This window comes from Anastrepha ludens, chromosome 2 (assembly GCF_028408465.1).
Source record: "Anastrepha ludens isolate Willacy chromosome 2, idAnaLude1.1, whole genome shotgun sequence".
NCBI classification, from domain to species: domain Eukaryota; kingdom Metazoa; phylum Arthropoda; class Insecta; order Diptera; family Tephritidae; genus Anastrepha; species Anastrepha ludens.
Genome location: NC_071498.1, coordinates 181,191,559 through 181,207,379, shown reverse-complemented (window position 1 = coordinate 181,207,379; position 15,821 = coordinate 181,191,559). Strand labels below are relative to the sequence as shown.

Sequence of the window (15,821 nt, the reverse complement as noted above, 5' to 3'; positions counted from 1 at the left end):
AAGTAATAAAGTTGGATATTTTCACGAAAAATTTAAAGCGTAAATTTGCGAAAGTACCAACATATATATGATTGAGAGAGATGTTTAATAGATTTGTGATAAAAAAAGGAATAACTTAAGAATGCAAACGAATTTACTTAGGGCCAGTGCTTATTTCGAATGATTTAGCGTTTTTATATTCTCTCACCCGACTAATACAGGCATACACACCAAACCATTGAGTGTGTGTGCAAGTATATTGCAATATGCTACTGAAGTTTTAAAACTTTAAACAATTATTTAACCATTACAACATTAAGCATTTGACAGTGCCAATTCTTCAAAATAACAAGAATAAAGTGAAATAACAGACACTGAAACAGTTTGAAAAAAAGCACAGAGCACTGCTTTAACTGCGCACGATAAAGCAGTACTGAACAAATGTGGTTCTGCTGGCAGTTCCGGTAGGTGGTGGCCGCATGTGTTGCTGAATGCGTAGAAAAATCGGTATTTAAATTTGGCAAAATCCGCAACACAAAACGCAGAGTGTCGGTGAAATCTGGTGAATTTGAAAGGGGCTGTCAAGAGCAAAATAAAGTGTATAAAATCAACCATTTTAATTTAGTGCGAAATGTGCAGGCAAGCTTAAAAGAAAATGAGTAAAAACCAGCTATAAAATTTAAAAAAGTCGTCGCATTCGTCTGACTTCGTGGACATCCGGTAAGTAACGAACAATTGAACACACTGCTTAACCGACCTCATGCCCCTTTACTTATTAGCTATTTATGGGCAGCTATGTTTTATGTCAAATTTAAGAAATTTGGTTTTGCAATCGCATTTTTATGCAACCGTACATTTTTATACATTCTTGTGTTGGCTATTGTAATTTGTAATTGTAAGTATTAAAATTTTACAAGTTATTGGTTGTTGCCAATCTTTTAACTGCTATTGCTGTATTTTACTATTGTTTTTTTATTACTGCTGACTCTTTTATTGTTTGGACTATATATTGCTATAATTGAAAAGAATAACAATCGACTCTTGGCTGTGTTTATATTCATTTCCTTGATTTGTTTCTTTTTTTAACATATTGTAGTTATGTTTTGTGCGTGTGGAGAGGGAAGATTACTATTGTTGTTGTTTTGGTTTTAGTTCTTATTGCAGTAAATATCCAATAGTAGTTGGTTATCTTGAGAATTGTGCCAATATTTCTATAGTACAATATATCTGTATATACTGCGTAGAGTGTGTAGATGGATATATATTCAATACACGAAGCATTGTTATATATATTTGGGCTATTGTTCGTTTTACTTATATGCTTTACTTGCTTTGAATTAGGTTAGTTAGTTTTTTTTTCTGTTCCGTTATTTGATCTATTGATTTTTGAAAATATGCTGTAATTAAATTTAATTGCTTTTATTTGTGTTGTCGCAATGTTCTTTTTTTCTTACACAATTTGTATACTTTTTATTCATCAATGTGTAATCTTCTCTTCTTGGTATGTGTTTTAAATTCATAGAGCAAAAATTTAGAATTGTCTTTGAAATATACATATTTATGTGTATATAAAATATCTTTAGCAGCGGTTAATTATCTAAATTTGAAGTCGTAGAATTTGGGCGAAATTAAAAAAAAAAATGTATTCAAAATTTACGGTGAGATACAATGTTTGTTTGGCTATAGCTTTCGAAGTGCTGAAGATTAAGTATAAAATTTTGGAGTCTTTGACTTTGAAATCTGATGACAAGTAAATTTTTCTTATAGCTTTTGTGGCTTTTGATAATACAAATATCGCGTTTGTTGTCATGTGAAAAGAAATAATATATATTTTGTTCAAATCCGCAATTTCTTTTTTATGATGTGCATTATTATTATGTGTTTTCGTATTTCCGTCTAGTTTATGTAAACTTGTTTTACCTTAACCTCATCTAAGAGGTCTACCGTACACTAAGTTGGTAAACGTTAGTAATAATAAAATTAATAAATATTGTTTACAAAAAAACTAAACAAATCAGATCGTAATAACATTTGGTACACGAGGTCATTGCAACATTTTCGTTTTTTTAATATTACAGATTATTTTGCATTGCATTGAATACATACAAATTTATTTCGTCCCATTCAATCAAAATAGCGAATATAATAGAATTTTTTATACATTAACTTGTTTTTTTTTCTTTTTTTTTTCTGTTTTGTTTTTTTAAAATAGAGTTATTAATATTCATTTTAAAGGTATTTGGATGTGTTCGGTTATTATGTGTTATGTAAATATAAAAAAAAATTTATATTATAAATATAGTAAATATAAATATGCATTCATCAACTCGCTTTGCGCTCTATGCAAATTTTTTGATTTTAATTTCGCTTAACATATTCACTATAGTTGCTGGAAAATATCAACAATAGAGAATGTTAATTAAAAAAATATAGAAACACTATACTTTCATAAAAAATATGAAAAGTTCTTAGAGTCCTTTCTTCATGTTTCGAATTATACACACACAGAAAAAAAGGTAATACGTATTAGAAAAAACATTGCCATAATGTTCATATTTGAAATGAAGAACGCGCTCACACGTTTAAAGATTTTCACTACTTTTATTCGTTTTTTAAAAAAACAATTGCACTATAAATTCAATTTTGTCTATATATACATATAAGCAGCCCATTTCGCCATCTATGCCTGCTCCACTTCTAACCCTCTCTACACTCTAAAATATGTAAGCATACGTTAACAGTTAAATAATATATTAAATCGTGTTGCTGTCAGCGCGCCAGACCGGGTTGTTGGCATAACAGCTTATAATCGAACACAAAACTATGTTAATTTTATTTCTTACTTTTAAGTTAAGTGATAGAACAAATTTGCTTCCCTTGCAGACAAATCGCCCAAAATGCTAATTCCCTTTGCACACTTCAAAAACATGTACGCAAAACATGTGGAGTAATTCCTATGCACTTGCAACTGCATGTATGTATGTTTGCACACTAACAAAATCATAGAGATTTAGTTCAAAATTATAAGAACTTTTGTAATATTTGTTTGAAATACAAAATTACTTCTAGTATAATACAAAAAAAAAAAATTTTATATATAAATGCCTGTACGTACTAAACTGCGTGCCAACAAAGTGTATGCAAAGAAAACAGAGGCATTTGTGATTTCTTGACTGGCGCATACAATTTTCCCAATTTTTCGCACGCAAAGAACATTCTCAATGACAGTTATTTCCATTCACGATCCATTCGATCAGCTTTTTTTCACTCTGCCCCATCCTATCTGCTTACTATTCTTTACAATTCTAACATCCTATTTAGCATTTTAAAATAGTATTTAAAAATATGGTAGTCAATCTTTTTTCTCTCCGAAAATAAAACACATACCTGAGGGATTTTACATACATTTTGCATTCTCTGCGCGCATTCAAACGCTCTCCTATTCAGCTCCAAACATCTGCGATTGGACATTCAGTGCCCTTAACTTAATTATTAAATCAACTTTAGATTAACTTGTCTTTTTGTCCCAATACATGTGTTGCTTCAACTTGTATACCATACCTACGCTCTACTAGTGTAGTTGTGCAGACATTCTAGTCAATTGATTTCAGCTCAAAGCAGTAGCAGAAATAGTACTGTAAATTGGTGTGAACAAATCAAATGTACTTAAATTTGTTGCATCATTCAACTGCAAAATTTAATTTTGTAGTCTAACTGTTTACGAAATGTCGCAAATCGTTTTAAAGTGAATTTTGCAAACCAAGAGAAAGTGATAAACAATTATTTTTCTAAAGACTCACTTTTTTGTTTGCGATAGTAGTTAAATGTTTCATTGGTTTGCCTCTATTACTCCCTCTACTCATTTACTTCTTTGTTGTTTGGTTGATCTATAACTTTTTATGAACTTTTTCCCAGCAAAGAAATATTGATTTATTGTTGGTGTCTCTTTACGCGAGTTTATATTGTATATGTATGTATGTCCGGTAGATTATCTTTAACGGTTTTGCGGTTTTTACTTATTACAAGTGAAAAAAAAAACACGATTCACACACTTATTCCAACGCCAAGTACAAATTATGTCCGACAATAAGCAGTAAAATTATAATTTCATTAAGTTTTCGTAAATTGTTGCTATACAGAATGCATTTTCACATTAGCTTGTTTTTAATTATTCTTTTTAATATAATTTGTTTGCTTTTTTATATTTTTCATTTGGTTCAATCAAAAATCTAATTATACATTTGCTGCTAAATTTTCCCTACTCGCAATTTTTTACACGATTTTATTATATAATTTTTTAATTTATTAATTTTTTAATGTTTTCTGTCTTGTGTTCTATTTTTACTAACGAACATTATTTCACCATTAATTTTCCAAGTAATTGCACTTTTAATTTTGTTTACTTTTTTTGTTAATATTTGTTGTTTTCAACATGCATTCCATGTGTGTATGTTTGCATGTAGATGTAAACGATTTTAAATGTTTCCGTATTCTGCTTCAAATATAGTTTTTTTTATGAATTTTCTTACTATTATACATACATATTGAGAGAAAATTTTATTTCCTGGCAAGAATGCTTCTTCTTTTACACCAATTTTACTCAAAATTCTCGTTTTTGTTAAAAAAATATTTAAAATTTGTGTTTATGTCCTTCGAGTTTCTGGATGTTTTGATGTTATGCAATGAGTCTGGCGGCGAAAATTGCACACAACTTATTTTACTTGCTGCAAAAGTCCGCTTTTTGGCAACGAACGTTTTCGCTGCAGTTATTTAATTAGGTTAGTCTCAAAGCCTTTCCTTAATTTGTTGTGTGGTTGATTTTATTTTGCACCACTGCTTGCAGTTTCATTTTTTTTGTTCCTGTTGTGGGGCGAAAATAATTTCAAAATATATGTGTGTACATATAGTGATTTGTTTTTCTAATTTTTAGTTATTTTCACGGTTACAATACCCAAAGTTTTTAGCATGGCGGTGTAACCCCTAAGATTGAACATCTCTGCAGACTTATCCAAAAGTGCCATTTTTTTAAATTTATTTTTTATATATAATATTTATTGTTTCTTTCTATTAAATTTCTTTCTCTCAGCATTATTGTATTTCATGATCTTTGCAACAAATACCTTCCTTCATACACGTATGGTGTATATTCTTGCAGCGTTTAGATGTATGTACATATGTATGCATGTGCTATGTGTATTAAGGTAATCGTCTCCTAAACAGGATGTGCTCCAGTTGTGTTTGTTTAGACTTTTACACTCTTTTAACTTGCTCATATTTTTTCTTATTGCATTCTCATTCTCTAATTCTCAACAACATCACCTTTTTTAATCCATTCCATTTCACTTCTCTTCTAAATTTGCTGAAAACTTGTTTTTCGCATCAAAATTTTGGATTATTAATCACAGATAGTGTCTAATGTATTAAATGTATGTATTTTTGTATATATAAGTAATAAATACATATGTTTGTGCTTGTATGCACTTGCTTGTGGTAAATTTGAAATATAATAATAAAATTACATAATCAATAATTACATAAATATTTCTGGTAGATCTCGATCAGTGCGCAGCCTAAGTTGGCAGCACGATGCGGAGGTCAACTACTCTACCAACAACACCTAAGCCCACAAATTCACATATTTATGTATTAATGTTGGTTGTTGCTTGCTGCTTGTTGTTTTTTGTTGACCTCGCGTTGTGCGCCATCTTCATGTGTCCTTGGTCTAGTCTAGTAGTGGTGGTCGTGGTCGTGGTCTTTCTCATGCTGTCCGGGCTTTCAGTTGTTTATTTTCTGTTGTTGTTGTTCTCTCCATATGCTATATGTATGTATGTATGTATGTACGTACGTAATTTGCCTAATTTATTCTTTGTTACATCGCAATGGTTACTCAATTTTGTTATAATTTTGATTAAATATACAAGTACATACAAATCCTGACTGTCGTACATATATATATATGTACGTATACACACAAATATGCCTCAAGTCATGTATGTTAAGCTTTTTGGAAACGGATCTACGTGTCTATACATGCAGTATACCCTATGTATGTACAGATGTGTGTAAATGTGTAGACTTTTAGAAAAATGCCAAAGTCTTTTTGATTTTCTTTTAAATATTTTTTCATAATTTTTATTTATATAATTATCTAAATATACGCACATTCAAAAGGGTTAAATTTCCTTGAAATTTTGTTTTACTTGTTTTTTGATATTTTTTTATATAAATATGTCTTTATGTTTGTATGTATTGTACGCGTATGTATTTATGCTTAATTTCGACACAGAAATATTTTACATTTAATTTTTAATTCTTTGCTCAAATATATGTATACGTATGTGTGTGTATGCTGGCACGTATGTATGTATATAAAAATTGTCTGTGCTCTCACTGTTCCACTACACTCGCAATTTTACGTAGCACACAAATTGGTTGGTTTAGGTACATTTAAGTTTTTTGTTTTTGCTTTTAAATATTATTATTGTAACATCTACTGTTATTATTTTAAACTATACACATAACTCGGGATAAGTTGATTTTAGATTGGAAATGTTGCGGAAGTCTCAAAAAGTATGCAACAAATTCAAATGTTCGGATATTATTAAAGGCGTAATCAAAGAAATTGGGTGGCGCATAACGGAATGTTGCTTTCAATACATTATATCTACTTCAAATACAGGAAATTGTTATCGAAATGAAAGTGAGAAAGATTTATATGCATATTTCTTGGTTCAAACCACGAATATATCGATATTCTATGAAATATGTACACATTTAAATAATGATTAATTGACTCACTCGAAAATTATTTTATTATTTATTTTAAAAGCAGGTTTCAAATTTTTCAGAACGTTCGCTTTTTAATTTTTAAAAAATTTTTGTTAATTATTTAACTTTAAATGTTAGTTAAAAGCCGATTAAAGAATTTTGAAGACAGGCAAGCATTTTATTTTAAAAAGTAATTTGTAATTTATTGAAAATGTATTTATTAATTTTGAAATGTTTTTGTAAATTATTAAATTTTGGTGCAGAGGAAGCAGTTTTTAAGGGTTGCCAAATATTTTTTTCGCAAATGATTTTGAAATGTTTTCAAAGTTTATACTTCTTTATCTTTGAATGAAACTTTTTAAAAATGAAATGAATCTAAACAGTAGATGAGAGATGAGTAGATTAAAATTTTTAAATATTTTTTGAATTCTAAGTATTTTTGTTAATTTTAAATTTTAGTGCAAATCAAACAGTTTTTCAAGATAGCCAATAATTTTATTTTTAAAAAAGTTTTTAAATTAGTGAAAATTTATTTATTAATTTTGAAATATTTTTGTAAATATCAAATTTTAGTGGAATAAAAGGGTTTTTAAGAGAGTTAAACATTTCAGTTTAAAAATAATATTGAAATTTTTCAAAGTTTATACTTTTTTGAAAGAAACTTGTTGAAAATTAAATTAATTTAAAACTAGCAAATTAAAATTTTAAATTTGTTTTTTTAATTTTAAGTATTTTTGTGAATTATTAAAATATTTTTAAGTAATTCTAATATTTTAATTTAAAAATAGTTTTGAAATTTTTGAAAATGTTTTGTTTAGGTTTTTGAAGTTAGTCATACCTATATTTGAATTCAAAAATAATTTTGAAAGTTTACACTTTTCATATTTTTGAAAAAAACTTGCTAAAAATTAAATTCATCAAAAATTAGTAAACTAAAGTTTTAACGTTTTAAATTTGTGAGAATGTTAGTTTCCCAATCTGGGAAAATAGTGCCAATTAATTACGACGCCGTATACCCTAAATACGAATTAATAAAAAAATAACTGACGCGTACATTTTTGTTAGGCATTTGGCCGAGCTCCTACTCCTATTTGTGGCGTGCGTATTGATGTTACTCCACAAATGAAATGAGGAGTTAATGGAACCTATATAAACTACTTGCCGGATGTAAATTAAAATAAAAGTCAAACGTTTTATTTTAAAAATAATTTTTGAAGTTTGTAAACCATTTATCTCGTAGTTTCAAAGAATAATGTTAATTATTGAGAGCAACATTCGTCACTACCTTTTCTCAAACAAATCTCGTTGGCCTTAACACACACAAATTTTCTTAAAAGGAAAATTTTAATATTGTATATCTCATATTTTTTAAAGCAATTTTTCCAAAGCCTGGAATATACATTTAAATATATGTATATGTACATATAAAAGTGTTCTGATCAAGCATTTTTCTTTTTTATTATATAATAATTAATTTAATTCACCTGATCTAGACTATCTTCCTTTTTATGCAAAATGATGATGTTTTGTTTATTTTTGAGGTATACTCGACACGAAGACACATACATATCATACATATAAGGTTTGAAGTGTATATATTCAAGATCTGAAATGTTTGCGACTCCGAAAGATTTCTCCTCCTTAAATATTTTTATAAGCCAAAAGTGGATTTTTTTGATATTTTTATACTTTTTCTTCTACACAAACACCAAACATTTAATTTAGCATAAATTAGCATTTTTTTATATTACATTAAATATGTTTTGTAGATATATTTTTGGTATGTATATGTATGTGCATAGGTATACAAATGTGGGTCGAAATATTTCTTAGTTATAAAATTTAACACCGAGTGATATTTTGTATAATTTTGGTTTACATTGATTGGCCTTGCTTTCTTATTTTTTTATTATTTTTTTTCAAACTTTAAAAGTTCATTTTCAGTTTTTCTGTTACAATTTTAAACAATAAAGTCAAGTATATGTGTGTGTGTTTGGCTAGAAGAGGCCGGGGTCGGGGAAATTTATTTTTTACACAGAAATTGTAAGTTTTTCCAATAATTCCAAATTAATTTTGGCTTAAGATTCTTATTATGTCATTAAATATTTGCAAATTTTTCTCTTACAAATTTTAGCATTTTAAATTTTTAATATTCCCTTTGAATGATTTTGTGTTTTTCTTTTATCTTTTTGTAAATGTGAAGGCAGCTTTGTTTATTGATTTCCGTTTTGAGGATTTCTGAAGTGTTCTAATTTTTATTACTTTTTTTGATATTTTTGCTTTAATATTTTTATCAATAGTTTCGTAATTGAAAAGAAAAAATCATACAAATCTATTAGATATCAACTAAATATTAAATTTACACATGGCTCGACTTTGAGTGGAAAAATTTTGTGCAAATGAGCATCTTTTAGTAAACAAGTGTTTACTGACAGCGTACCCTTAGTACAATTTGAAGCATTCTTGCCAAAAAATCAATTCACACAAAGTCTTGCCATTTTTTGTTATTACGGTTTGTTGATTTTTAGTTGAGTTTGCGTGTGTAGTCTATTGTTGTTGTAGGTTTTCGGTTGTTTTATCTGCGTTGCTGATCTTTACTGGACTATCTTGTGTGTTGCGATCGATTGTTCCGTTCGTTGTATTTATGTAACTATTGCAAAGTAATAATTATTCCAATTGGTTTGGTACTGAAAAGTGCTGCGAAGACTTCTCTGTGACGTAAAACTGTATTGTACTGTACTGTATCATCTAATTCCATAAATACGTGAAGAATATTTAACGAGATGATTCGGTAAAGAAAAGCTCACTCTGCTCATCTAAGAGGAAATTCCCAAAAGGACTTTCTTCCTTATTCTCGCTGGAAGATATTTTAGGCCAACATATTTTTAATTATTTATGCCATTATTCATATTCACGAACTTCGGCACTTCTTGGCATGCTAACAGATTTGTGCTCTTTGAGTTTGGATATCGCACTCAGTAGGAAACTTTGAACAGAAATTGGAACCTTGAGATCTTAAGAAGTAACAGTTCAACATTCCCAAATAAGCCTCTAACGGCTCATAGGATTTCTACCATCTTATGATAGGAATTAATAAAAGATGTGGATGTCTATTTTAAAAACTAAACTTGTTTAACGTGATTTGAAAGGGTCATTACATCGCCAATAGCGAGTTTTGATATAACTTTCCAAATTTTGTTGAGAGAGCATTTCACATACGCTTGGAAACCAAAAGTGGCACTGGAGCTTCGTAAAATATGCAACAATATCATAACGGCTCGAAGGCACAATTTTTTTGACAACTTGGCAAATAGACTTGTAAATGTTAAAAGTGAGGTGTTTTTCTCTAAAAGTTATTTTATGTAGCTGTTTTTTTGGTTGCTTTGAAGTTTTTGGTCCTACTTTTTAGATTCCATTGCATTGATCGATCAGATTTTAAGGGATTATTTAACCATCAGCGGCTGTCTTTAATCAGCGCTCTTTTTCTCACATACCTGTATTTTATACAGAGAGGCGAAGAGCGCAGGGGCCACTATGTTGCCAATGAGCGAGCGAGAACAAAATAAATTGTAAGAATATACAAACAAATTGCACAAGTGCGACGTCACACACACAGAGATTATGTTAAATTCGCTGAGAGCAAAGTAGCGGTACTTCGATCGGCGCCACCTTATTATTCTCTCTAATGTGGAATGAATGATTAGATGTCTACTTTTCTTACACAATCCAATTTGGAATATCATTACGGATTTGTTTATTGCTTTTTGAGTTATTGTATGTGGTGATAGCTTCTGAATTGGTTACTTCTATTATTGTTGATTATTTCTGCTGCTGCTGTTGTTGTCCTGTTACTACTATGGTTATTGCTGCGTTTATAACTGCGTATTTGCTGTTGACTGGTTACTGTATTGGTTGGTTGGTTGGTATTGTAGTTGTTGGCTGATCGTTGGTTGAATTTTATTACTGCTTGTAGTTGCTTTTATTGCTGTTGTTGGTATTATTGTTTTTGGATTTGTTTTGCTTTGTTTTGAATATTGGTTGAACAAGTCAAGCATTCTCTTGCTGTATTTTCGTTTTGTCTGTTTTCTTGTTTTTCAAAATTCGATTTTAATTATGAAAACAAAATTTATCGAAAATCAGAGAAAACTGAAGTGTAAAAAATTTGCACGTTTTTTTTTGTTTTTTAGCTTCTGAGTTGAGTTCTCATCTATTATTCTGTCTAGTGATTGATTTTACCGTTATTAGCTTATTATAAAGTCATATAATATTACATATTTGTGGTTTTTTATTTATTTATTTGTATTATGCGTGCTTTTGGATTTGCGTTACTTTGTTTTTGCGTTTATTGTTAGATTTGTGGGATTTAATTTTGCATCTAAATTATTTTCGGTTTGTCACTTTCCTATTTATTTGATGTTTGTTTGCTTGTAGTTAGAATCATTTGTTTGTTTGTACAAGAAGAGCCTATTTGTCGATTGTCAGAAAACGAAACAGAAAACTTTCAATATCTTTTGTTGTTTTTCTTTTTTTACAATGGACACAAATCCACTGGTACACATATCTATGATAAATTATTTTACTTTATTTTTATTTGCTTGTTGGTTTTTATTATTATATTTATTGTTGTGTTGTATATTTATTTAGTTATAACTGTTACCTATTAATGTTTTGCTTGTGTTATTTGAGTTCTCATTTTTATAATTATTTTAATTGTACAACAGCTTGTTCACAAATCTATTCTTCCATTTCATTTCTACTTTTTTCCTTCCTTTTCCGTTTCGTGTTAGCCATCATTATTATATATATGTATATATATATATATTCTTTTTTTTCTTTTTGGTTTTCTACTCCCCTCTTTATCCTATGCGTCGATACTTTCCTTTGATTTTGTTGTAATATTTCACTTCTTATTATAAATAAACACATACATGCGTTTTCTGGCTAAATGCACACATACATATGTATTACAGATATTGTATATATTAAATAAAAATTTGTTTTTACTTTATGGTTGTCTGTTTGCATTTGCTGTGTAGGTATGTAACTGTACATTTTAATCATACACAAATTCCCGAATGTCCTCCCTTTTTATTTGTTACTTTATGTGTGTTACTGTTGCGTGTAAGTGTTTACAAGTACCTATGTATTTGTGAATACATAATTTCTCCTATATATTACCATTATATATTTGTATGTATGTACTAAGTGAATGTATGTTTGCTTGAAGTAAACTAAGAGCTTAAATTCCCTCACTTAAATTTTGACTAAACTTGTTTTGAACCGATTACCGCTCAGCGATCAGCGATCTTTGATCGCTAATCACCCCTTATCACCCTTCATAGTGCCACAAGTGTTTGCCCAACAGCATTTGACAGCGTTCCATGCCCGCAGGTTCAGTTAATCCTGTTGCGTTCTAAATTTGCCCATCCACTATCGTAGTTTAGGCAGAATTGTACGCCTGCTGGTGTCGTTGATGGTGCGCTTGCGCTGTGCGCCCATTTCGCCCATGCCCTTGTACTCATCTACTGAGCCTACATTCGGCTCTTGTATATTTCGCCTACGTATGGCATACATACATCTCTGTAGTGCCTTTTACTCCTTCACCGCCAATACGCCATATTGCCAAGTTGTTCGCCTCTATAAATTTTCTTCATTCTCTTGTTCTGCCTTGATTTGCGCTAACTTTTCCTGTAGTATTGAGGTCCCACCTAAAGCCGGTGGCACACGCCCTAATTCCAGCAGTGGTTCCACTTTGGGCACCAACCCACTCATTCCCGCACTGCCTCCACTTCCATTTAGATCCGCAACTAGTTTACTGCTGCTGCTGTGATTTGGCATGAGATCGCTGGGTATACTACTCGTATCGGTTTCGGCGGAGTCGTGTGAGGTTAATCGGCTGCGGCTACGACTGCGTTGTTGCTGGTGCAAGTGCTGATGCTGTAGTAGCAATTCATTATTGCCGCTGAAACTACTCTTGCTGTTGTTGTTGTTATTATGCTCGTAGCTCATCTCCTCAGTGCCACTGCGTGAGGCGTCGTCATCATCGTCGTCGCCACTGCTATGCTGCGGGCTGCCACGTTCGCGTTTAATTTCCGTATAGGGCAACGGACTGCCGGCGCGTTTGGTACCTAAACTCATAGCCGAGGCTGAGACATGATCGTTGATGTTGTTGCTAACGTACGGTGGAGGCGCACTTTTCTTGACCAGCAATTGATCCAGTAATGCTCCACCGGTGGGAACGCTGGGTGGCGGGCCAACATCGGCACTCTTGCGATCGAGCGTCTTTCGTATGATGCCGTCGAGTATTGAGGAACCATTAGCGCCGCCACTTTCATATAAATTCTCAGCAATTTCGCGCGCACTCTTCATATTGAGCGCATGACCTGCAGCAGCGGATAGCGGACTGGCTATAGGACTGGGGCTGTTAGCATTGGATGGTGTACCTGCCGATGCGCCACCACGCAGCGCTTCTTCAGTGTAGCGTTGTGCAGCGCTTGCATTTTGCGCCGCCACTGTATTGCGATTGAATTCCATGTGCATTGGACTAAAAGCTGGGGAATGATTCCAAAATAGATGCCCCGGATATTGCATGGGATCGAAAATGGGCAATTTCATGCCATTCGGTGCTGTGGGGGGGAACGCTGCCGATGCCGAGTTGCTGTTGCCCTTAAGTGTTTCGTTTAGCTTGGAATTTGAGCTGCCACTGCCAGCGCCGCCCAGTTTCATTTTACTAAGATTATTGTGGTGACCAGGAATGTTGGAGTTTGATTTGGCCGAGGTCGAACTGCTGCCATCCAGACCAGGCTGGGGCTTGGGCTCACGCTTGCGCGGTCGCATTAAATGCCGCTCCTTAACTTTGTACTCGAGCGTGGAGTGCGGCACGCCAAAGTAGCTGCCTGCACGATGCACCGACATTTCGCCACGCTGTACAGCGCGCACTGCTTCAATTAAACTATCTCGGTCGTAGTTGCGATACTTGCCACGTTTGGGTCGGGTACCTTTACCGGCGGCAAGTGCTGCGGCATCTTGGCGGCTAAGGTGGTGCGAGTGATGGTGATGGGCATTATGCAAATGCGACTGGTGGTAGCCGTGCGAGTTGTGCGCGCTGGAGCTACTACCAGGCGCGCCAGCCGCACTGGTGCCAGCCAATAGATTGGGTGCAGCGCCAAAACGAGTTGTATCAGTACCGCCTATATTCTTCACGACTGAAATGGTTGGTTTCTTGTAATCTGCACTGCCACCGCTGTTGTTATTGGCTGAGCGCTCCATTTCTAAACACAAGCCGAGCATAGGTGCTGAGGCTGCGGCAACAGCAGCTGCTGCCGCATGCGCTTCTTGGTTCGCTTGCTCATTCATAGTGCGGTGGATGCCTCTCGCGATCACATCACGAAAGCTGAACGACGGTGGTGATTGGCGGTGTTGTAGCAACGGGGGCGAAATCACTGAGAGGTCGTTGCCCTGACGGCCGGCAGAAGTCGAGGTGCCATTGTTGCTTACAGCCGCCACTGCAGCGGCCAACATTGAGCTGGCCATACGTGGGGAGGGCGCTGAATGGGGGCTATCGCCATTAGGATTTGGCATTGAATTGGCGTTGGAGTTGTTACACAGCAAAGATGGGGAGCAGGAGGTGCGTGCTGCACCCGATGTTGGAGTGGGCGTGCTTGCCGCGGGCTTATAGGACGGAATCTTAAGAATCGACGAAGCCAGATCCTCACCAATCGGTTCGTGCGTGTCAATTGAACTTGTCGTCTCTGGAGTATCTGATTTGGGCAAGCGTTGCGCCGCGTATGCTGAGGTCTGCTGCTGCAGCTTCTGCAACAACAATGGCTGATCCATTATATTTGGCTTTCCATTATTGATAAGACCTTCCACATTCAAATCACCCGTTGTATGCGCTTCCAACATATCTTTCAAATTGGCTACAAGATCACGCAGTGTTATGGGCTGGTCTGCACGCTGTTGCAAAGCGCCAAAGCTGGTGAGAGTAAACAAGAACGCCTGCAAAATTGCAAAAGTTGTATCAAGTCCTGCCTGCGGTGATTGCTGCGGTTGCGGCGTAGCACTGCTCGAAGGTGTACCAGTATCACGCTTAGCCGGATCTATATACAATGCATTCGGCTTGGGAGACAATACGGCGCAGTTTGCAGCGTCAATGTCGCTTTCGCGCCTCGCCGCATCGCTGCTGCCATTATTTACGCACAGCTTACGTATCGAATGCGTGGCGCTTAGACGATTGGCGAGCTCTTCGAGTGCTGAATGTGTGGCGGGTTCTGGTTGTGGTGTTGAAGCGTTACTCCCATGACCACCAGTCATGAGCGTGCTAGCATCAGCAGCGTTGCATTCATCACCCGACAAATCCTTGTCCATTTCTAAACCTTGCAATAGAGCATTTGTAAGGTGGGCGTTGAGGCGTTTGCCGCCCATCGCAGGGCGATTACATCTTGTACGTATGGTGCTCGATGTCGCACTGCTACTGTATTGGTCTGGTGGTTTGCGGGTATTTGCGCTGTATTTTCCACTGAGAAGACCTTGTACGGCGCTGTTTAGCACGTCATCGTCGTAGGGGCGGCGTGCAGGGAGTGTGGGCGTGGTCCGTGATGTTTTCGTACTGAAAGCAGAGAAAAACAATTAGAAAAGAAATAACAAAAGTATAAAGTGAAATAAAGTATTGTAACATAAAAGTTATTCGAAGATGTTTAACGAAATGAATATTTTGTACGCTTTGATGGCTTACTAACACGAATCGTTACTCTTACGACTCTATGAAATCAAAATTTATACACAGATGGTGCTAGCCTCAAATTTCTTGATGCATTGCAACTTGTTCTAGGCAACACGGACTTGTAGTGTAGCACCTTGCTGAAAAAGGTACTTGTTTTTAGTCAGGAACCACCTGGAAACTCTTGTTTACTATTTATATGTTCTGTAAAATTGGTAGTGAATCAAAATGAAAATAAAAATTTCTACCATTTGTAAGGTGTTAGAGTTGGACTCAATTTTTAGGTCTCTTTCGTAATGAAATAACCACAGAAAGTAACTTTAAAGTCTTTGTAGTCGGTAACAAAAAACCTTTA

General features: G+C 34.0%; 1 protein-coding gene across 1 annotated transcript in view; it reads right to left on the bottom strand.

The window, feature by feature from the left end:
- Positions 1-7,535: 7,535 nt before the first annotated feature.
- Positions 7,536-15,821, bottom strand: part of LOC128855977 (uncharacterized) — a 36,858-nt gene continuing 28,572 nt past the window's right edge. Inside the window, exon 6 of the mRNA XM_054091291.1 lies at positions 7,536-15,355. Coding sequence (XP_053947266.1) covers positions 12,385-15,355 — 2,971 coding nt within the window. The 3' untranslated portion in view covers positions 7,536-12,384. The remainder of the gene's footprint in view (positions 15,356-15,821) is intronic.